The following is a 24,836-nucleotide window of genomic DNA, read 5'->3' on the forward strand; positions in this document are numbered from 1 at the left end:
GTGTGTGTGTGTGTGTGTGTGTGTGTGTGTGTGTGTGTGTGTGTGTGTGTGTGTGTGTGTGTGTGTGTGTGTGTGTTTCAGGATCATAGACGTGTGTGTGTGTTTCAGGATCATAGACATGTGTGTGTGTGTTTCAGGATCATAGACGTGTGTGTGTGTGTGTATGTGTGTGTGTGTGTGTGTGTGGGTTTCAGGATCATAGACGTGTGTGTGTGTGTGTGTTTCAGGATCATAGACGTGTGTGTGTGTGTGTGTGTGTGTGTGTGTGTGTGTGTGTGTGTGTGTGTGTGTGTGTGTGTGTGTGTGTGTGTGTGTGTGTGTGTTTCAGGATCATAGGCGTGTGTGTGTGTGTGTGTGTGTGTGTGTGTGTGTGTGTGTGTGTGTGTGTGTGTGTGTGTGTGTGTGTGTGTGTGTGTGTGTGTGTGTGTGTGTGTGTGTGTGTGTGTGTGTGTGTGTGTGTGTGTGTGTTTTTCAGGATCATAGACATTTTGTGTAAAGGTCATCTCCATTTCAATTAAAAATAAATGGGTATCAGAGGATATTAAAATATTGCCATTTGACATATGCATTAAATTTGCTGACACAAATTCCATCATAGCTGCATCCCATCCCATATTAGATCACCATTGAAATGTCATTACGAAGAAATGATACACTTGAAGCAGCAGTTTGAAGAATAGTTTTGACAGACCACAAGTTTCAATGAAAACAGCAATGAAAAATGGTGTCCCCTGTATTTTCATCTATATTAGCCCACAATAAATGACTTCAGCCCTGCTGAATGTCTTGTTGAACACTTGAATGTGCTGACATCAGTCCAAGTCCCTGCCATCTTATAAAGACTTATCTCAGTGACCGAAAACACCCTTTACTCTGGTATCCTCCTCCTCTCTCCTTTCCCTATCTCCCTCCATCACTCTCTCTCTCTCTTTCTAAAAGCCCTTGGCTATAGTATGCACTGCAGACGTTTGTGATTGCTCGTAGTGTAGTCCTCCTCTACAGGAAGGATTGTGTTGTGGGTGGATCAGGAGAAGGGCATCTCCCATCTCTGGGTGTAGGCTGTCAGTTCACAGGGGCTGATCACCAGCATCTTACTGCTCTCGATGCCGTCCAGGGCCATCTCACTGTCCAGGCAGAAGTGGGAGGCCAGGTGCTCCAGATGGGTGCCTGACTTCTGCCATCGCTGGAACACATCAGACAATACAAAGATCAATAACTGTATACAGAGACATGCATTTCAATGTTATTAAACTGCTATTGTCCATTAATTGTTACAGAATGCCATTGGTTCAAATCAATCAAAAAGTTTGGGCAACTATTGTCCAATACGGACCCTGTAATTCTGTCAACTTCATATTTAGCTAATGATCTTTATTGCATGTCGTGTTCATGGCACTGTGATGGCACATGGCACTCTTGCCAATATTCACCACTAGATGGCCCTCTTTACTCAATTTCTGGTGAGTCACTCATTTTTGAGCAGGGAATTCTTCTTCTTGTTGATATTATTGAATTTATACATGAACCAAACTAGAGGATATTAGCAAACATACAAGGAATTTGTCATTGCCTCACACATCCATCACTGGTTAGAACATGACGGCTGACAGGCAAAGCCTGTTGCCAAGACTAGTGGAGCGTATCATGATCACGCTACTCTTCAGTGGTACAAACAATACAGTGGATATTAAGGGGATTTTCTGGATCAAAAAGGGCAAAGGTTGTGGGCGTGGCAGGAGGCGTGGCAATTAGCGGCTGGCCCATGTGAGTGGCTACATTTTTGTGAACAGGCCCCCATCTCCATGGTGTAGAGAATTGTTTGAATTTTTGAGCCAATTTCCTGAAACTCAAACAAATGTCCTGCCATGTAGAGAAAATGTTGCCATTTTAAAGCGCATTTCCTGCAATTATACATATTCTACCATTGAGCTGAGAGAAAATCATGCCGTTTTAAAGCTAGTTTCCTGTAATTCTATGCTTTTTTCCTGTAATTCCATGGCTAATGCTGTGCTCTTTTTCTCAAACATAATAACATAATGAACACTACTAAATTCATTGTTTTTGGAATTTTCAATTCTCCCTGACTGTCTACCTTTTATTTTGGTAATTGTTAGTTCTCAAAGATGATATTATTTAAAAAAAACTTTCTATCTGGTTTTAGTTGTTTAAATTTACACTGAAAGCATTTTTCCATCCTGAAAATCGACTTGAAAAAATAATGTTTTGGCGCCCTGCCCAAGGAATAAAATGGCAGAAAGACCAAGTGTGGATGTGATAGAGATACAGAGCGTCTTTGTTTCACAGTATTTAAAGTCAGTGAACAGAAACAAGCTCTGTTCCATTGTGAACCTGATCAAAGCAGGAAAGACTCAAATTGCCATGAGATGTTTTTTTGCCAGTTTTTTATGAAGCAAAGTGAGACTGCACTTTTTTAATTGATAAAAGAAAATAATTAAAACAAAATAAATTTGTATTCAGTGCCTGTGGTGCCTCTAAGTAATTCTTCTTGTTACTGGCTGTTGATGCACAACTGATAGTTAAGCACATTTGTAGGTTCCTGAGAGCCTCTCTCTGCTGTAGCCTACAGTGGCCTGAGGGGAACACATGAGCACGGCTCTAATGAGCTATTATTGAACAGTTTCCGTCTATGTGCCAGGGGTGGAACATGTTGCTTTGGGAGCCTTTTTAGCAGGAGGAGGTAGTATATACCTGCACAACTTCGAAAAGTGGGAGACCTAAAATCTACCTGCCAATTCAGAGGTCTATTATGTGGTCCTGACGTATCTATGCAACACTAGACTGTAACTGAGCTGTGTATAATGTTTTAAGTGTGCTATTTATCATCTCTTTCTCTCTCGCGATCCTTCTTTCTCTCACTTCCTATGTTTTCACCAGACACTACATCATTATCACCACATATTCGTGAATCATCTGTTCCTGCAGTCACCACCCAAACAAAACAATGTGAATACATTTTACAGTCATGCATGCTGCTCAAAACACCCTCCCACTCATAAACAGTATCTGCACACATTCTCCACAAACCAACTCCTCTGTTTTGTTTTCCTCCTTGTTTACCAGGAATGTCAATAAAACATGTACAACCTTTTCGTACAGACTCAAACCATGTAAACGGCCTCGCTAGCATACTGTTAGATAAGCCGAAACAGACTGGGGAGGACCTTGCCTCTGTCTCAGGGTGCAGCAACAGCGGCAGCGGCAGCTGGCTGGTGATACAGGCAGAACCCGGAGCTCTCAGGCACACTCTCCACTGCACTATCAGACTGCCTAAGTGAAAGTTGATTTATGGCTTGTCAGAGGTGACTTTGCTCGTTTGAGGCAGGGGGCCGGCAGGGGGCCGGAGTGATGAGTGTTCAGGTGAGGACGGGCGCCCTCTGGGCTATTACTTGTTTCCCGTCGCCGATGTTACAGGGCATGAGCATGACCTGGGAGGCAGGAAAAGTGGTAGAGAGGGAGAGGCAGTGACGTTGCTGGCGGATCTGCTGCCCGTGGGTGTAGATCCACTCCTGAGGAGAGAGAGAGATACACTGATGACACATCAATAACACGATAATTCCGTACTAACAAAACGGTCTACGTACCATGTACAGTGGGGCAGAATGTGCACAATTGGTGGCTGACTAAATACTTTTTTTGCCCCACTGTATGTGAGAGTAGATTTATGAACACAACACAGCAGAACACAGTCATGTCATACTACTGATAACACACAGATTGGGTGTGTATCAGTGTATGCTACATCCAATCGTGAGGCGACCCAATTCCCCCAGTCTGGGAGAGTGTGTGTCTTCAGTACAGCACACACCACTACCCACACCTCCAAAACATCTGTCTCTGGGAGTGGGCTCACTCTTCAGAAACATTCCATACATCATGACATAATAAGACTCTGTCTCTGTGGAACCAGACCAGGGAATATTACTGAGCGAGCATAGTGGAGATTGATACACACATGCGTACACGCACACACACACACACACACACACACACACACACACACACACACACACACACACACACACACACACACACACACACACACACACACACACACACACACACACACACACACACACACACACACACACGTCTTGAGAATGGCCAAAGCTCAGATGAAAAACAGTACATATTTTGATCGCTGAAACTAAAGTAAGCCAATGAGATGCTGCTAAGCCTGTCTGTGTTTTCTTTTACTGGACAAGTCATTCTTATTTACACAGACGGCCTAGGAACAGTGGGTTAACTGCCTTGTTCAGTGGCAGAATGACAGATTTTTACCTTGTCAGCTTGGGGATTCAATCTAGCAACCTTTCGGTTACTGGCGCAACACTCTAACCACTAGGCTACCTGCCGCCCCACTAACCACTAGGCTACCTGCCACCCCACTAACCACTAGGCTACCTGCCGCCCCACTAACCACTAGGTTACCTGTGCATGGTGGTGCAGGCATATCCAGCCACTTTTCATGGTCTAGCTTCCTTAGAGGATTTGATATTGAGTGGGCCCAAAAGGATCCAAATATTCACACATAATGTGTCATGGATTCTAGTGTTTTATTGTAGAATATCAGACAAAAAGACTATTTGAAACTCCGGGTACAAGCTGCCAGGCAACATCCCTGTACCCACATGTCCTAGTCAGGCGAGATGCACTCCAACAGAGATGCACTAAACTGTGGTCTCATTTTATAGTTGTATTACATCTTCTTCCCCTGCGCTCAAACAATAAGTGCATCTGTGTTCTTGTCTGGGTCCCTGCCTTTTTGGAAAGCTAGTTTTTTTCTAACATGATATTGTGATGTTCTTGGATTCAACTTTTGTGCACTTCCTTGGTTTCATAGTGTCTAACCATGTGTTTAGAAATATTTAAGGTAACTAAATAGGACAGGTTTTCGACCAATTCAAGCTAGAACTACAAATGTATGCATGCTAGTACTTATTTTCCTATAGCAGAGCAAATTGAGAACTACTGATTTCAAACACAAGTGTCTCAAATACATGTAATAGTCTGTAGAAATGGCAGATCCTGTCTAGTTTCTTTTGGCACAAAATAAGTGAGTTGATAGCAAGCCACACCTGAGGGCTGACGCCAAGATAGGAAGAGGGTTCTGGCAACGTAATCGGAGGCAATTAGGAAGATATGTAGTGAGCAGCAGCAGTAAGGACAACCTTCCCAACTGAACTGGTGATTCCTATACTGGATGTTTAGGATGGTCACCCAGTAGGAATGTATGTGTGTGTGTTTGACAACACAAAGGAGGTCCCGTGGTAATCACTGGACGGCCATGCTACGAAGGACCAAGTATATAGTCATAATTGATGAGCCTGTACGTGAGATATTTGCTTCTGACCTTTAGCATGGACAGCGGTGGCCATGTACAGTGGATATGTTGCCTGTTTCTAACCAAGGTCTTTGAAAAGACATGCAGACCTAAGGATTCAGTGCAATGCCCAGAGTGAGGGCTTTTAATTATATGTACATTACAATTATTAAACTCAGGTACAAGTCTCTCTTTCCACCCGGATTTAGCAACCATAGCGCATGCATTACCCAAACCACAGGATAATTGGCGCTCTCGAACGCGCGCTCTGGTTGACACACCCCCTGCTGAGCACGGCAGAAGGAACACACATTACACACATGGTTCAATGTGCCAGTAAATCAGCACGATCAACTTTATTTTGAATTGTATTGCCGTTCTCACGGAGCTCTAGAATTGGCATCAAGTTTATTGTGCTAACGAAGATACAAACAGAGTAATGGAGAGCACTGAATAACATGGCAGTAGACGGGGGCCGCCATCTTTATGCGTGTCCGCTATACCGACGAATCAAAGGTCAATTCTAACCATTTCTTAATATATGAATAGCGATCTCATTACTAAAACATGTGCACTTTATAGTGGTAACATTCATACAAAAAGTATGGCTGATAGAGCACAACTGGCAGAGCTACAAACGATTGAATACCTTTATTTCCCGAACATCACCCCGTGTTCTAACATGTGTTTCTTTCTCTTTTACAGGCAATTATCAATGTACCAGAGGACATCCCAGGCAAATGTCAAGCTGCAACACGGATTTGAAGATGACTTCCTAAAGAGGAGCAGTATGTATGGCGTCCGTGAGAGCACGGGCAGCGCCGTTGAGGTCATCTCCCTTTTGAAGTGGTACATTTTCTGCTTCTACTACGTCAATGGCAAACAAACTGCACACTGCCGCATAGTGTGTTGTTTGAACATGTATAAAGCCAAGGTTGGTGATTTAATTCCACCTGCAGTTATGGAATGTTTCCTCACCAGCAAAAATTCATTGGCTGAATCCTCCTGGTCACCTGGATGGAATTGTGTGACCCTTCCTCAAAATAGTGAAAGTCCTCAATGGCGCTGCCAATGATAAAACAGGCTTTCGGTCACTAGAGTCTTCTATCTACACTCTTCAGGGAAAAATGGGTTCCAAAAGGGTTCTCGGCTGTCCCCATAGGAGAACCCTTTTTGGTTCCGGGGAGAACCCTTTTTGGTTCCACATATGACCCTCTGTGGAAAGAGTCTATCTCTATGGAGCAGCCAAGGTTGGCCTAGCGTTGGAAAAGTGGTCCAGAGGAGTTAGCACTACGTTCAACCAGTCTAACGTGTGAAACACATTTCCAAGGGTGTTCATTCCCCAAGGAGAGCGGGCAGGCACAAAAAAGGTCACACAAAAACCAAGTCCCATCCATTCTCCCAGCCACACACCATAACAACCTCTACAGTAGCCTCTACTAACAAGAGTACTTGAATAATTAGAACATGTGTTGCGTAGGGAACAGGCCTGCATCGGCATGACATGTTGACATGCTATTTTACACCCCATTTGATATGAGATACACCGTTCTGCCTTGAGAAGACAGCCCGATGTTGTAGTGTATATGCCATGTTCATCGTCAGAGCTAGTCCACCTGGATCAATAGTCCTCCTGTTTCCCTGCAGCAGCCACATCGTTACATTACAACCTGGCTGCAATAAGAAACACAACACCTAGAAACACATCACAGAGGATAGGGCCCAGGGTGCATCTGTGTGTGGGGGTGCGTGAGCCAGTGTGTGTGCACATACTTGTGCGCACAATGCCACAAATAATGTGACAGCAGCCATGTCAGAGGGCAGTGTGGGAGGTACGTGCATCTCACCTCTCTGTGGAGGTGACACCAAGAGGCCAGGCCACTGCAGAAGGCATGTCTCTGGGTTGAGAACAGAGGGCTGTAATAACCAGGCCCAGCTGGGTTTTGTGTATTAAACGGCAGGTGGGAGGAGACGAGGCCTGCTAGCAGATTAACAGGTCGGAAGGCAGAGGGCATGCACACAACACTGCTTAATAGAATAAACGGCACAGTGAAAATGTGCTCTGTATTAAATCTAATTACCCTGCAGTAATGGCACAGCTTTTTACGATATCCGTTGTGGCACGCCAATGTTAATTTACTGTAATGTTAATCTAAGTGGCTCCAAGTCTAGGGGATCTGTGCGCTGCTTGAGGAGACAGTGTGTTTTCAGAGCAGGGGTTAGCAACTAGATTCATCCGTGTGCTTTTAAGTATGCTGCCTCTAATTCTCCCACCTTTCTTTATCTCCCCTCCTGGAGGACCTGAGCCCTAGCAGCATGTCTCAGGACTACCTGGCCTGACGACTCCTGGCTGTCTCCGTCCCCAGTCCACCTGGTCATGCTGCTGATGCAGTTTCTGCTGTTCTGCCTGCGGCTATGGAACCCTGACCTGTTCACCTGCTATCTTATACCGGGCCTGCTGTTCTCTCTCTCTCTCTCTCTCTCTCTCTCTCTCTCTCTCTCTCTCTCTCTCTCTCTCTCTCTCTCTCTCTCTCTCTCTCTCTCTCTCTCTCTCTCTCTCTCTCTCTCTCTCTCTCTCTCTCTCTCTCTCTCTCTCTCTCTCTCTCTCTCTCTCTCTCTCTCTCTCTCTCTCTCTCTCTCTCTCTCTCTCTCTCTCTCTCTCTCTCTCTCTCTCTCTCTCTCTCTCTCTCTCTCTCTCTCTCTCTCTCTCTCTCCTCTCCTGCACCTGCTGTCTTGGCCTCTGAATGCTCGGCTATGAAAAGCCAGCTGACCTGCTGCACCCTCTGTAACCACTGTGATTATTATTTGACCCTGAACGTTTGAACATCTTGAAAGATGATCTGGCCTTAATGATCATGTACTCTTATAATCTCCACTGGCACAGCCTCTCTGCCTTTCTAGGGAGTTTCTCCTAGCCATCGTGCTTCTCCATCTGCATTGCTACTCTTTGGGGTTTCAGGCTGAGTTTCTTTATAAACACTTTGTGACATCTGCTGATGTAAAAAGAGCTCTATAAATACATTTGATTGATTGATTGATAGATAGAGGCTATATAATAGAGCACAGACAGGCTGGTTGGATAAAGTCTGAGTAAGAACATCCAGTCTTCCATATTGGCAGCTGCTGTGTTTTTGGCTGAATCTCCATCTACTTCCCTGTTTTAATCAGAACACCTGAGAACCACCAGCTTGGAACATAACGAACAGCTGTGGCCAGTCTCATACTGAATCTGCTTTGAGAGCAGTGTCCTACCTAGACCCAGACACTTCTGCTATTCTTATACACTGTAATAATAACAACACATAACAGTTGGGCTACTGTACTGCAGAAGCATAATAGGCGTAGTCTAAATTAATGCTGACACAGTAATTATACAGTAGCCTGTTTTACCATGTTTCAGCGCTGAATTAAAGCCAAATAAAGCATAATGTGCTTCCTAGGGAAATTAATTGGGAGAGAAAAAAAAGCACTCCTCCCGACCAAAACAAGTCGAACCATCTGAGAGCCTTTCTTAACTTCTGCATAACACACATCTCTATGGTATCCTCTGATTCACATAACTAATCACCCATCAACAGCTAACACTTGGCCTTAGACAAAGTGTGTGTGTGTGTGTGTGTGTGTGTGTGTGTGTGTGTGTGTGTGTGTGTGTGTGTGTGTGTGTGTGTGTGTGTGTGTGTGTGTGTGTGTGTACGCGAAAGACAGAAATCACTGTACAGGGAGGTGCTGTGACAGCCGGTCACGGCGGTGAGAATGATCCTATCTGCAGAACAAGTGCTTGGGAATAATCTGTGGAGGCTGAGAGGCGTTGAGCACTCGGGCAGGTCAGGTCTGCTTGCTGGTAGCACTGACATAACATCAGGTAGAATGAGAGAGAGAGGGAGAGGGTAAATAAAATAGAGAAGGGAGAGGCATATTGACAGAGTGGGAGAAAAACAAATACAAGAAAGATTGATAGGGAGGAAAAGGGAAAAGAGAAGGGGAGAAAGAGGTAGAGGTGGAAAAAGAGAGCGAGAGGGGTGGGGGAGATCGAGAAAGAGGTAGAGAGCGATCCAGGTGTGTGAGCGAGCCGGTGTGTGAGACTGTCAGAGTGGGAGCAGCTCAGGCTGAATTCCACAAGTGCAAGATGATGCTTGTCTGCTCGAATTGTACAGAGACGGAACGAAAACATGACAGGAGCAGTACTGACGGACGGGGAGAGAGGCTTAGCCCATGTTTGTTTTAAAACAGTGTGTGCTGGAGAGGCTAATGAGGACAGATACTTTCTGACAGCCTGGGATACATCGTACCTCTCTGTCAGTGAGTGTTGAAGCTGCTGGACTTGTGTGCAGAACAGCCCCTTAACCAGGCAGTAGTGATACAATAGTATTGACTCTGGACTAGACTTAAGTTCTCTGTATTCTTTGTGGATATTGAGTCTGTTCTGGGCCATACAGTAGCTCTCTGTCAGTGTGCGCTGAAGCTACACTACCATTCAAAAGTTTGGGGTCACTTAGAAATGTCCTTGTTTTTGAAAGAAAAGCAATTTTTTTGTCCATTAAAATAACATAAAATTGATCAGAAATACAGTGTAGACTCTATGTTTTAGATATGTTCAAAACTACACGGTTTCTGGCAGTGGGTATGCGATACCATATCCTCAATTCACGGGGTTGCATTCCCTTTAGACCCGGAGGTCTGTCTACTGGGTAACTTTACTAACACCAATCTTAGGCAAAGCCATACTATAAAGCTAACAGAAATATTGCTAGCGATTGCCAAGAAATGTATTGCCATGAAATGGAAATTGGATTCCCCCCTGCCAGTTGCAATGTGGCTATCGGAAGTTAATAGTTGTATCCCACTGGAGAAAATCACTTACTGCTTGAGGAATAAGTTTACAGACACTTTACAGAATTTGGCGACCTTTTATTGACTATATGGATAATCTCCCCTCACATCACATTGGTTGAAGAGCCAGTTTGCGCCGTTCTGTGAAGGGAGTAGTACACAGGGTTGTACGAGATCTTCAGTTTCTTGGCAATTTCTCGCATGGAACAGCCTTCATTTCTCAGAACAAGAATAGACTGACAAGTTTCAGAAGAAAGTTATTTGTTTCTGGCCATTTTGAGCCTGTAATCGAACCCACAAATGCTGATGCTCCAGATACTCAACTAGTCTAAAGAAGGCCAGTTTTATTGCTTCTTTAATCAGACAACAGTTTTCAGCTGTGCTAACATAATTGCAAAAGGGTTTTCTAATGATAAATTAGACTTTTAAAATTATAATCTTCGATTCGCTAACACAACCTGCCATTGGAACACAGGAGTGATGGTTGCTGATAATGGGCCTACGTACGCCTATGTAGATATTCCATAAAAAAGTTTCCAGCTACAATAGTCATTTACAACATTAACAATGTCTACACTGTATTTCTGATCAATTTGATGTTATTAATGGAAAAAAACATTTATTTCAAAAACAATTGACCTGTAGCTCTCAGTTTATGAGTGTAGAGTCTTGAGCAAGCCATAGATATACTGTTGAGTCTGTCTATTAAGTCTTGACTGTTTGAATGTTGAGTGTAGGCCGTACCTGGTTGAGTGCCGGCACAGATCTGGTTCCGATGCAGGGTGCCAGTGTGAGAGAGGGGAGGTCTTGTCCCTCCAGCTTCCGCGACTCTAGACAATTCTGTCTTTGACGAACCACCCCCGACTTAGAGTCCGAATCATCCGGCACTCTGAAAATACACAACACACATTTTATAAATGTATTTTCTTGATTTAGAGTATATTCCCCAATGCAGAATACAAGGCAGATGCATCATCTCTGAATGTAATATGTTGATACTCACGCCTGGGATAGATTCATGGTGGCATTTTTATATGCACATGAATAACTATTCAGTATAGATATTAACATTGAGGCTAGCGTGTCATGTTCCGTGGCCTGGCATTAATCAATCGATATTTAAATGTACAGGAAGAAATAGCTGTTCACATGACAGAGCCATTTATCAGAGGTAGGCAGGACCTATGGCTTGGGGGTGGGGGTGTAAGTAATGTTGTCTGCTGCCAGTGTGGGTCTGTGGTGGCTTTACAGCCCAGCTCATTCACTTAGTCAGCAAACAGGAACCTGGAACCAGCAGCAGTGGATCCATCACTCACTCACTCACTCACTCACACACGCACACACATGCACCCCCCCGCCCATAGGTAACAGTACTCATATCCCTTATATCCTTTGTGTGCTCTGCAAAAGTTTTGCAATAGCCTATGACTGTACTTCTCTCTGTATATCACTCTCTCTCTAGCACTTGTATGTCTTTAACATTCTCTGTGTATACTCTTCCTCCCCTACTGTCCTTCCACTGGGACTTGTCCTCCCTATTTCAACTTTCTCTCAATTCACCTGTCTCTTCGACTAACTTTTTATAGTCTATTTTCTTACTAAATCAAATCAAATTTATTTTATAGTCTATTTTCAAAGTTAGCCTAAAACCCCAAACAGCAAACAATGCAGGTGTAAAAGCAACGGTGGCTCCAAGTCATCTAAAAGGTCAGACCTCTCTCCCCTGAGTCACATCGTTCATTTCGGTCCGTGGGATTAACTTAAACTCCATCACGCCTGGCTGTTGTTGTATCAGTCAGATTGAGCTTCTGAATCCAATGCCAGGCGGACACAGAGCAATCAGGGGACAAAAATAGAGAGGCCTGAATATGAAAAAGAATCATTCATCTATTCTGAATGAACCATAATGGGGATGTGTGTGAGTGGCCAGCCGCAAACACTCACTTGAGCTCTGGGTAGACGTTGTCCAGATACCACTTGAAGGATTTGCACTTGAGAATCTTGCGGAGCTCTTCCCTGCCATGAATGCTGATAATAGAGAGAGGGGGAAATTAATGAAGTGTATGTTAGAGAGAGGAACCTTTTTTAGAATGCTGTCCTGCTCTTATCAGAGAAAAGGCAGTGCTACACGCTTACACAGAGGCAGGCACATTGCTCCAATATGTAACGCAGGGAGACCAAAAACGCTCTCTTTAAATAACCTGAATGATATGGTTTGAACTGAACCGTCTACCCCGTTAATCGTGCTAAACCAGATGCAATGTATGTGTTCTATAATATTTCTCTTTATCAGCCCTCTGTAGAATATAAAATATAGCAGTAGAAGTGTATGCTGTGTAGAAGTGTATGCTGTGTAGAAGTGTATGGTGATATGTCACTCACTCTCCGTAGGACTTGCCCCGTGCTGCAGGGCGAGCCGAGTAGTAGAAGAGCCTGAACTCGTCCATCCACACCTCCGCCGTGCGCCTGGTGTTCCTGCAACACAGCCAGTAGAGTAGGATTCAGCAGGCGTTTTACATTAAACCACTTCACTCCAGGGTGGGCCAGCCCAGACCGCCAGTGTGAAAAGGCCTAGCGCGTATGTGACCGAAATAACCAAAGTCAAGCCAGCCCTCGCACATTGGTCTCAAACACATTCCAAGAAAATTCACCATCTTGCTTGGTAAAGAATAGCAGCAAAATAATAACGTTCTCCTGAGAGTTAAGTATACTGTATCATATTCTGTATATGTCAAGCTCACCCTTTTCACTGAATGTTGTGGGCCTTATGCTCATCCTAGCTCCATTTCATTACAGTTTGCATATTAAATGGGGAAAATACATAATTGAGAATTCCATAATCCTCAGACCCAAACGCACCACCCTGGTTCCTCTAGTGGACCTGCGACACCCACCCAGCCTTTAAAGTCTGAGCGCCCTGCATAGGTGAAGCGTTTCATGTAATGATGGGATTGGTCCATGGAACAGTGACTGAAGTGGGTAAATAATTCTAGTAACGTGATTCCTCTGTTGCATACTGTGGACCTTCTCCCAATATACATGTGTGCTGTTATAGAAGTTTATTCCAAAATCAAATTCTATCACGTTGTCATACATCCTGAACTCAACTTTATAGTCCTCTTTTGACATTTGAAAGCATCTGGCAAACTTGGAATTTTGGGTGAAAACACGTTTAAAGCTAGATGCCCTCCCCACTTCTGTTCTAATAGAAAGATGAGGGATGTTGGAGTAAAACAAGCATATATTTTGGTTTCTGATGAGGTATGACAGTTGAACTAAGCTCATGAGGCATTTATAAGTTATATTCTTCAAGAATCAATGGGTATGTATAATGAATTTACAAGTCCACAAATGGATGTAGCAACTGCAGATTCTAGCTTTAAAAGGGGCATTCCAGTGCATCTCGCGCAGAACCCACTGTCCTGTACATCTCGCGCAGAACCCACTGTCATGTACAGCTAATTAAACTAGTCTACAGCCGTATCCTATCCTTTTGCAGCAATACACCGTTTTGGCCTACTGTAACCCCTGCGGTTTTACACTCCTTTGAAGCTCACACATCACATCTCTCCTTTCCACCTTACACTCAGCCCTACTCTTACACAGCCTGGCTTCTGAGCAGAAGACTTTGGGACAGAGAAGGACGTAAACTGCTTGTAACACAGATGACAGTGACATTGTGCTAAGAGCGGAGCACACGGAGACAGCAGGTGAATAAATTAAATAGAATTATCAATGGGCATGCGGAGCCACCAGCTGCCCTTAGAAGCTTTTTTTCTTCCCAGGACATGAAGTCAAACATCATTCTTGGAGCAATTATTCATTAACTCGACTGAACTATGCTAGACATACACATTCTGTTGACAGGATGAAGTAATTATTCATTGAAGCCTAATGTGTTTTTATGTCGCCAGTAAAAAAAAGAGATAGCTAATCAGTGAACAAACAGTGAGCGCACACTGCCAGTCAGTCAAAGAAGATGCAGCCAAGTCAAGGGGTGACTGGAACACAACAACACATTTTCTGAAACTGCTCTGCAATCAAATCAAATCGTGTGCTGCTCACTTTACATATTCAGACCACGCCGTGACCTTCCTCAAAGCTAATTGCAAATGAGAAATCTGATTCTGTCGATTAGCGGCATTGTTAACCAAGGGCGGCATTTCGGCTTCGTGTCGAAGTTAAACATTTGATAAAAGACGATATGCTTTCACAAAGTTTTCAAACAATAGAATTTGTGCACACACACACAATTAGCTGACTAAATCCCTGTCAAACACAGTGGGAACATGAGCCTAATCCCTAATATGGAAAGAGAGGGACAAACCACTCTGATGTGCAGGGGACAATAGAGCTTAGCATAATTCATTCAAAAGACAATGTTTGGCAAAGCTTTAGAGCACACTACAGCAATTTCTTTCATTTATATTTGCCACGTTCGCTGAAATTGCACGAATATTGGCCTATCAATCACGCGAACAATGTAAAAACAGCTAAATATACATTTTTTAAGTAGTACAATATGAAGTGTTACACTTATTTTGGCTGCAGTGGGTTGGCCTTTAAATTTTTTGTATTGTATTGCCACGATTGTACAGCTGTAACACATGAACAAAGTGAATACAGCTCAATAACGCGTACACTATCACATACAGCGCGGTACAGTCACAGCGCAGTACTTTGGTTGTCGTGGGTTGCCTTGCTATTTTGGAGAAGGCAGTCCGATAGATCCATTAAGATGTGGGTCTGTGTGCAGTTGTTAGTTGTTTTTCTATTTTGGAGCAGGCGGATACAGTACAGATGGGGTCAGGTCTTACTTGATGTAGGTGTTGGCGTTGCCTTCGGGGAAGATGTAGGGGTGTTTCTTGCGGAAGACGTGGCCGACCCTGCTGCAGGGGATAATCTCTAGGCTCCCTCCACACATCCACACCCGGAACGAGATCTCTATACACACACACAACACACAGCTACCATTAGTTATCATTGTCACATGGAATAGCTCAGGGGACAGCCATGAACCACGAAGAGTAGCACTGTATTGTATGCTCAGTGCTTTTAGACGGTATGAGTCCTAAGGCAGGGACAGGCAGAGACAGGAGAAATTCAATTCAAACACACACAGTATTACAAAGTGTTATTGGAAATCTACACTATATGGGGCAACTCTGACGCTTTGAATATTTGATAACATGCTTGTTGCCTCATATCTCAGGTTTAAACTCGTGTTTTAAACTGCCGTGTCCTCTGCTCATATAGAAGTGCACCACAAGCCACATGAATGTAAATAAACAAGTCCCTCCATGGCCTGGTCTAATTTAGCCCAGGCTAATACAGTATAAACATCGGGGCTGATGCTACACACTTGTCTTTTAAACCCAACAGAGTTGAAGTTTTGTAGCTTCAAACACAGCATTTAAAATGATGCTTCCTTTTTCGGAGTAACATGCTCAAAACTTTTCCTGTAATGAACACGGTTGGAGACAGAGAGCTGGTTTGAAGCGCAGGGCACAGCAGGTGTTTATTGTAAAGGACCACAGGAGGAGCTGGGTCCAGGGGGAGGCAGGTCATACACAGGAGGAGGCAGGTAGCTGGGTCCAGGGGCAGGCAGGTCATACACAGGAGGAGGCAGGAAGCTGGGTCCAGGGGCAGGCAGGTCATACACAGGAGGAGGCAGGTCGCTGGGTCCAGGGGCAGGCAGGTCATACACAGGAGGAGGCAGGTCGCTGGGTCCAGGGGCAGGCAGAAGGTCATACACAGGAGGAGGCAGGTAGCTGGGTCCAGGGGGAGGCAGGTCATACACAGGAGGAGGCAGGTAGCTGGGTCCAGGGGGAGGCAGGTCATACACAGGAGGAGGCAGGTAGCTGGGTCCAGGGGCAGGCAGAAGGTCATACACAGGAGGAGGCAGGTAGCTGGGTCCAGGGGGAGGCAGGTCATACACAGGAGGAGGCAGGTAGCTGGGTCCAGGGGCAGGCAGGTCATACACAGGAGGAGGCAGGTAGCTGGGTCCAGGGGCAGGCAGGTCATACACAGGAGGCAGGTAGCTGCGTCCAGGGGCAGGCAGAAGGTCATACACAGGAGGAGGCAGGTAGCTGGGTCCAGGGGCAGGCAGAAGGTCATACACAGGAGGAGGCAGGTAGCTGGGTCCAGGGGCAGGCAGAAGGTCATACACAGGAGGAGGCAGGTAGCTGGGTCCAGGGGCAGGCAGGTCATACACAGGAGGAGGCAGGTAGCTGGGTCCAGGGGCAGGCAGGTCATACACAGGAGGAGGCAGGTAGCTGGGTCCAGGGGGAGGCAGGTCATACACGGGAGGAGGCAGGTAGCTGGGTCCAGGGGTAGGCAGAAGGTCATACACAGGGGGGCCAAAAAGGAAACAGTACAGGCAGGGAAAGGCTAGTAACGTAGTCCAGGAGATCAGGCAATAGGTAGATAACAGGAAATGCGATAGGCAAAAGGAGTCATTAGTGAGGCAGGCCAAAACTATCATACGCAGGCGGATTAAATTACAGGCAACCCAGCACTCCGAATAGAAGTGTGTCACAAAACAAACAATACCTCACAATGACGGGGTGCAAAGAACTGAAGTAAATAGTGTGTGATAATGACGTACAGGTGTGTGAACAGGTGATCAGAATTCGGGTGATTCGGATCTGGAAAGTGGGCTGGAGAGTGAGATGTGTTCAGGGGATCTATGTGTTTGAGAGTGTGAGCTGGAAAGTGGGCTGGAGAGTGAGCTGCGTTCAGGGGATCTATGTGTTTGAGAGTGTGAGCTGGAAAGTGGGCTGGAGAGTGAGCTGCGTTCAGGGGATCTATGTGTTTGAGAGTGTGAGCTGGAAAGTGGGCTGGAGAGTGAGCTGCGTTCAGGGGATCTATGTGTTTGAGAGTGTGAGCTGGAAAGTGGGCTGGAGAGTGAGCTGCGTTCAGGGGATCTATGTGTTTGAGAGTGTGAGCTGGATAGTGGGCTGGAGAGTGAGCTGCGTTCAGGGGATCTATGTGTTTGAGAGTGTGAGCTGGAAAGTGGGCTGGAGAGTGAGCTGCGTTCAGGGGATCTATGTGTTTGAGAGTGTGAGCTGGAAAGTGGGCTGGAGAGTGAGCTGCGTTCAGGGGATCTATGTGTTTGAGAGTGTGAGCTGGAAGCAGACATTACATTCCCAACAAGCATCTGAGCTTTTTCGACTTTTCAAAGTGTTAAAGGGAGCAGCGCAGGGAGTAAGCACGTGATATAGAGAGAGAAATAAAAGAGAGTTGTGAGGGAGATGAGAAAGTGTGTGTGTGTGTGTGTGTGTGTGTGTGTGTGTGTGTGTGTGTGTGTGTGTGTGTGTGTGTGTGTGTGTGTGTGTGTGTGTGTGTGTGTGTGTGTGTGTGTGTGTGTGTGTGTGTGTGTGTGTGTGTGTGTGTGTGTGTGTGAGTGTGAGTGTGTAGATAGAGCAAGAGAATGTGTGAGAGAGAGATAGAGAGAGATGAGATAGAGCAAGAGAAGAGAGAGAGAGAGAGAGAGAGAGAGAGAGAGAGAGAGAGAGAGAGAGAGAGAGAGAGAGAGAGAGAGAGAGAGAGAGAGAGAGAGAGAGAGAGAATGAAAGAGAGAATGAGAGAATGAAAGAGAGAAAGAGCGGGAGAGAGACAGCAAATGACAGAGAGAGAGAGAGAGAGAGAGAGAGAGAGAGAGAGAGGATGAAATAAAAGAGACTGGGGAGAGAGATGTTGAGAAAGAGGAAGAGCATTCTTTTCCAGTCTGGTCAATAATTGGTCATATAAAATTCTGCTTATTATTTGTGTCTTCTTGACCCTTGGTGTTTTAACTACACGGTAAATCATATGGAGAGGGTTTGATTGATTTGAAAAAAGTATCACTTGACACTTTTTGGGGGGTTTGGGTCTGTGGTAATGACCATTACAAACCCAAACACAATAAATCAACTGTCCCGCTTTAGTAAGAAAAGGTCTCAAGGCGAAGGCATCCTTGAGCAGACTGAAAGAATTGTGTCAGCTATAGAGGCAGGCTACTAGTGCTGACAGACTGACACACTGCACCAATTCAGGTGCTCTCAGGCACACACAACAACATAATCCCCTCAACCCAGCTCCTGCCCAGTCAACTGACTCACTCACCAAAGTTCTCCCCACCCCAGATGTCCATGGCTGTGTCATACTTCCCCAGGTGATTGAACCACGACTTGTCAATCACAAACAGCCCTCCGGCGATGATAGGCGTCCTGCAGGAGAGAGAGAATTCCAGGAGTATTATACCATGGAACATTGACTGGATGGGTAGACTTGAGGTAGTTTGTTGGTATGTTTTTTGTAGACACTAAGAACACATTATGATAGATCCAGGTGATAAACTGGAATCCATTTATCCGGAGGCTGCATTCATTGTAGCTGGGGATTTTAACAAAGCTAATCTGAAAACAAGACTCCCTAAATTTTATCAGCATATCGATTGCGCAACCAGGGGTGGTAAAACCTTGGATCATTGTTACTCTAACTTCCGCGACGCATATAAGGCCCTGCCCCGCCCCCCTTTCGGAAAAGCTGACCACGACTCCATTTTGCTGATCCCTGCCTACAGGCAGAAACTCAAACAAGCGGCTCCCACGCTGAGGTCTGTCCAAAGCTGGTCAGACCAAGCTGACTCCACACTCCAAGACTGCTTCCATCACGTGGACTGGGACATGTATGTTTCGTATTGCGTCAGATAAAAATATTGACGAATACGCTGATTCGGTGTGCGAGTTCATTAGAACGTGCGTCGAAGATGTCGTTCCCATAGCAATGATAAAAACATTCCCTAACCAGAAACCGTGGATTGATGGCAGCATTCGCGTGAAACTGAAAGCGCGAACCACTGCTTTTAATCAGGGCAAGGTGTCTGGCAACACGACCGAATACAAACAGTGCAGCTATTCCCTCCGCAAGGCTATTAAACAAGCTAAGCGTCAGTACAGAGACAAAGTGGAATCTCAATTCAATGGCTCAGACACAAGAGGCATGTAGCAGGGTCTACAGTCAATCACGGACTACAAGAAGAAACCCAGCCCAGTCACGGACCAGGATGTCTTGCTCCCAGGCAGACTAAATAACTTTTTTGCCCGCTTTGAGGACAATACAGTGCCACTGACACGGCCTGCAACGAAAACATGCGGTCTCTCCTTCACTGCAGCCGAGGTGAGTAAGACATTTAAACGTGTTAACCCTCGCAAGGCTGCAGGCCCAGACGGCATCCCCAGCCGCGCCCTCAAAGCATGCGCAGACCAGCTGGCCGGTGTGTTTACGGACATATTCAATCAATCCCTATACCAGTCTGCTGTTCCCACATGCTTCAAGAGGGCCACCATTGTTCCTGTTCCCAAGAAAGCTAAGGTAACTGAGCTAAACGACTACCGCCCCGTAGCACTCACTTCCGTCATCATGAAGTGCTTTGAGAGACTAGTCAAGGACCATATCACCTCCACCCTACCTGACACCCTAGACCCACTCCAATTTGCTTACCGCCCAAATAGGTCCACAGACGATGCAATCTCAACCACACTGCACACTGCCCTAACCCACCTGGACAAGAGGAATACCTATGTATTCCTCTTCATCGACTACAGCTCGGCATTCAACACCATAGTACCCTCCAAGCTCGTCATCAGGTGGTGAGGGTAGGCAACAACATCTCCTCCCCGCTGATCCTCAACACGGGGGCCCCACAAGGGTGCGTTCTGAGCCCTCTCCTGTACTCCCTGTTCACCCACGACTGCGTGGCCACGCACGCCTCCAACTCAATCATCAAGTTTGCGGACGACACAACAGTGGTAGGCTTGATTACCAACAACGACGAGACGGCCTACAGGGAGGAGGTGAGGGCCCTCGGAGTGTGGTGTCAGGAAAATAACCTCACACTCAACGTCAACAAAACTAAGGAGATGATTGTGGACTTTAGGAAACAGCAGAGGGAACACCCCCCTATCCACATCGATGGAACAGTAGTGGAGAGGGTAGCAAGTTTTAAGTTCCTCGGCATACACATCACAGACAAACTGAATTGGTCCACTCACACTGACAGCGTCGTGAAGAAGGTGCAGCAGCGCCTCTTCAACCTCAGGAGGCTGAAGAAATTTGGCTTGTCACCAAAAGCACTCACAAACTTCTACAGATGCACAATCATGAGCATCCTGGTGGGCTGTATCACCGCCTGGTACGGCAACTGCTCCGCCCTCAACCGTAAGGCTCTCCAGAGGGTAGTGAGGTCTGCACAACGCATCACCGGGGGCAAACTACCTGCCCTCCAGGACACCTACACCACCCGATGTTACAGGAAGGCCATAAAGATCATCAAAGACATCAACCACCCGAACCACTGCCTGTTCACCCCGCTATCATCCAGAAGGCGAGGTCAGTACAGGTGCATCAAAGCTGGGACCGAGAGACTGAAAAACAGCTTCTATCTCAAGGCCATCAGACTGTTAAACAGCCACCACTAACATTGAGTGGCTGCTGCCAACACACTGTCATTGACACTGACCCAACTCCAGCCACTTTAATAATGGGAATTGATGGGAAATGATGTAAATATATCACTAGCCACTTTAAACAATGCTACCTTATATAATGTTACTTACCCTACATTATTAATCTCATATGCATAAGTATATACTGTACTCTATATCATCGACTGCATCCTTATGTAATACATGTATCACTAGCCACTTTAACTATGCCACTTTGTTTACTTTGTCTACATACTCATCTCATATGTATATACTGTACTCGATACCATCTACTGTATGCTGCTCTGTACCATCACTCATTCATATATCCTTATGTACATATTCTTTATCCCCTTACACTGTGTATAAGACAGTAGTTTTGGAATTGTTAGTTAGATTACTTGTTGGTTATCACTGCATTGTCGGAACTAGAAGCACAAACATTTCGCTACACTCGCATTAACATCTGCTAACCATGTGTATGTGACAAATAAAATTTGATTTGATTTGATTTGATTAGTAGAAGTGTCCAAACTTCTATCTCCAACCGGCTGAGTGTTGCTGATGTGAATAATGAGGATGTCCCGGGACAGGCCCAGTGAGTGCGTGTGAGTCGTTGAGTAAAATGTAAATTGATTGAGTGATACAGGAGCCAGCCGGGGCAGACGGGCGGGGCAGGCAGGGCAGGGCCGGCTGACAAGCAGAGGCCAGTGAGACGTGTAAGATGATACCTTCTCATTATCATGCAGAAGGTGAAGCTGCACCCAGGCCCTCCATGGAGTGCCAACCGGGACCTATCTAACACAATTCACTCAGCACAGGATCGAACAAAGGCAGAAAGAAATAGAGGCAGAGAGGAGAGAGAAAAAATTATATGAAACAGTTCTGTCCCCATAGGATAAGGGTTCCAGGAAGAACCCTTTTGGGTTCCATGTACAGTGCCTTCGGTAATTATTCAGACCCCTTGACTTTTCCCACATTTTGTTAGGTTACAGCCTTAATAAAAAATGGATTAAAAAAATGTTTGTCCATCATCGATCTACAAACAATAGCCCATAATGACAAAGCATAATGTATTACAAATAAAAAATGGAAATGTCACATTTACATAAGTATTCAGACCCTTTACTCAGTACTTTGTTGAAGCACCTTTGGCAGCGAATACAGCCTCAAGTCTTCTTGGGTATGACGCTACAAGCTCGGCGCACCTGTATTTGGGGAGTTTCTCCCATTCTTCTCTACAGATCCTCTCAAGCTCTGTCAGGTTGGATGGGGAGCGTTGCTGCACAGCTATTTTCAGGATTCTCCAGAGATGTTTGATCGGGTTCACTCCAGGACATTCAGAGACTTGTCCCGAAGCAACTCCTGCTCTGTCTTGGCTGTGTGCTTAGGGTCATTGTCCTGTTGGTGGTGAACCTTCACCCCAGTCCGAGGTCATTAAGCATTAAAGATCTCTCTATACTTTGATCCGTTCTTTTTTAGTCTCATAGCAAAGGGTTTGAATACTTACGTAAATAAGGTATTTCTGTTTGAGTTTTTATAAAAGTGCAACTGTCACGCCTTGGTCATAGTGTTTTGTGTTTTCGTTATATATTTGGTCAGGCAAGGGTGTGATATGGGTTTAAATGTTGTGTTTCGTATTGGGGGTTTTGTAGGTATTGGGATTGTGGCTGAGTAGGGGTGTAGCATAGGTTGGCTGCCTGAGGAGGTTCTCAATCAGAGTCAGGTGATTCTCGTTGTCTCTGATTGGGAACCGTATTTAGGTAGCCGGGGTTTCACTGTGTATTTCGTGGGTAATTGTTCCTGTCTCTGTGTAGTGTTCACCAGATAGGCTGTAATTAGGTTTCGCGTTCCGTTTGTTGTTTTGTAGTTGTATAAGTTATTTCATGTATCGCGATTCATTTATTAAAGACATGAGTAACCACCACGCTGCATTTCGGTCCGACTCTCTTTCGACAAACGAAGAACGCTGTTACAGCACCAATGTCTAAAAACCTGTTTTCGCTTTGTCATTATGGGGTACTGTGTGTAGATTGAGGAGGATAAACCATTTAAAAATAATCAATTTTAGAATAAGGCTGTAACGTAACAAAATGTTGAAATGTGAGTGATGAATCATGCTTCACCATCTGGCAGTCCAATGGACAAATCTGGGTTTGGCCGATGCCAGGAGAACGCTTCCTGCACGAATGCAAAGTGCCAACTGTAAAGTGTGGTGGAGGAGGAATAATGGTCTGGGGCTGTTTTTCATGGTTCGGGCTAGACACCTTAGTTCCAGTGAAGAGAAATCTTAACACTGTAGCTAACAATGACATTCTAGACAATTCTGTGCTTTCACTTTTGGGGCAAAAGTTTGGGGAAGGCTGTTTCAGCATTACAATTCCCCTGTGCACAAAGCAAGGTCCATACAGAAATGGTTTGTCGAGATCGGTCTAGAAGAACTTGACTGGCATGCACAGAGCCCTGACCTCAACCCCATCGAACACCTTTTGGATGAATTGGAATGCCGACTGCGAGCAAGGCCTAATCGCCCAACGTCAGTGCACGACCTCACTAATGTTTTTGTGGCTGGAATGGAAGCAAGGCCCCACTGATATAGCAGAAAAGGGGGGACCAACTCCATAGTAATGCCCATGTTTTTGGAATGAGATGTTCGACGAGCAGGTGTCCACATACTTTTGGTGGACAAAATACAAAATACAACCCTCGCCAACGATGACCTTGGCTGCATCCTGAACAGCTTTAGGCTGCATGTTTTCCTCCTGCATTTCAAGCCTTGCACCAGGACATACTATTTCTGATAGTAAACATAATCATTCATGATTTATTGATTCAGTCTACTAAACAAGTATATCAGCATAAAGTCAGAAACAGCTTTATGAGAAAGCCAAATGAGAAAGCTCACACAATACAACAGACAACGTGATGCTTCTTCGTTTTGCAGCGAGAGACATCCTTTGTTGTATATTTCGCCTGCTGCAACATAAATATCTGCCAGACTGAATGAGTGTTGTCGTAACAACCGAACAGAGCATTACAGGAGGAAATCATCATCGTTGGACAATGTTGTAAAACCCTGAGGCACATCACCAAATCCTTCTTAGTTATTGCTGTCTGCCATTAACTACTGAAGCTGCCTCCATTTTCAGATCCCACTTTGTGCAGACGGTCCATAAATAGACTCCCCCCCCCCCATGAAGATGGGACTGAATGACTGGATGTGTAGGCAGCTATAGGACAGTGGCAGGTTAGTAAGATGGTGGATAGTGACACATTTGTGACTCAAAATGCTCTGTGAAGTGTAGTTTGCAGTGTACTTTAAGTGAAGTGTATTATTGAGTGGATACAATGAAGAGTGAATGGTAATGCATCGTAGTGAATCTGTTTTCTCTGCCCTTAACTCGCGAACGCTGCACGCGCACACACACCACACACATGCCAGCACGTAAATGCACCAGTGGAGGCTGAATGGCTCATAACAATGGCCGGAATGGAGCAAATGGAATGGCATTAAACACCTGGAATCCATGTGTTTGACGTATTGGATACCATTCCACCAATTCTGCTCCAGTCATTACTACGAGCCCATTCTCCTGTGAAATGCACACACACACACGCACACGCACACGCACACACACACACACACACACACACACACACACACACACACACACACACACACACACACACACACACACACACACACACACACACACACACACACACACACACACACACACACACACACTGGCACCCCATGCTCCCACCATCTGTGCCTCTTTAGCCTCTTTCAACACCAGCTCTGATGCTGTCTCAGTTTCAGTCCCACCACTCCATGGTAAGTAGGCTGCTACAGTGTCTGTGAGTGTGTTTGTGTGCCTGTGCGTGTGCGAGTGCGCGCGTCCTTAACCAAGTCTCTATCTGGTTGTCTATTTGTGCCAGTGTGAGGAGCAGACTCCATGTGACGCTGCAACAGTCTGTGGCACATGGGCCACACTGTGAGCCTGATGTGGGATCAGTTCCTACCAGGGCTGGGTCTGTGCCTGGGCTATTAGGGGATCTCATTACTCTAACACCCCCACTGACAGCTCAGGGGTTTGGGGTCGGCGTGGAGGGATGTAGGGTAGTGGACCATATACACTCATCAGGAGAAGAGGGGAGAGGAGGAAAACAGGAGATGAGAAGAGAGGAAGGGA

At 45.5% G+C, this 24,836-nt stretch overlaps 1 protein-coding gene across 2 annotated transcripts in view; it reads right to left on the reverse strand.

Moving 5' to 3' along the window:
- Window positions 1–394: 394 nt before the first annotated feature.
- The window catches only part of LOC123995112 (polypeptide N-acetylgalactosaminyltransferase 14-like), a 116,370-nt gene continuing 91,928 nt past the window's right edge, over window positions 395–24,836 (reverse strand). For both annotated transcript variants that reach the window (XM_046298452.1, XM_046298451.1), the window contains 7 exons: window positions 18,278–18,381; window positions 14,989–15,115; window positions 12,554–12,646; window positions 12,116–12,199; window positions 10,916–11,060; window positions 3,408–3,527; window positions 395–1,183 (listed from right to left, as the gene is read on the reverse strand). In XM_046298452.1, the coding sequence (XP_046154408.1) occupies window positions 1,025–1,183; window positions 3,408–3,527; window positions 10,916–11,060; window positions 12,116–12,199; window positions 12,554–12,646; window positions 14,989–15,115; window positions 18,278–18,381 (832 nt within the window). In that variant the 3' untranslated portion in view covers window positions 395–1,024. The remainder of the gene's footprint in view (window positions 1,184–3,407; window positions 3,528–10,915; window positions 11,061–12,115; window positions 12,200–12,553; window positions 12,647–14,988; window positions 15,116–18,277; window positions 18,382–24,836) is intronic.

The sequence above is a fragment of the Oncorhynchus gorbuscha genome, linkage group LG14, assembly GCF_021184085.1.
Source record: "Oncorhynchus gorbuscha isolate QuinsamMale2020 ecotype Even-year linkage group LG14, OgorEven_v1.0, whole genome shotgun sequence".
Classification (NCBI taxonomy): Eukaryota; Metazoa; Chordata; class Actinopteri; order Salmoniformes; family Salmonidae; genus Oncorhynchus; species Oncorhynchus gorbuscha.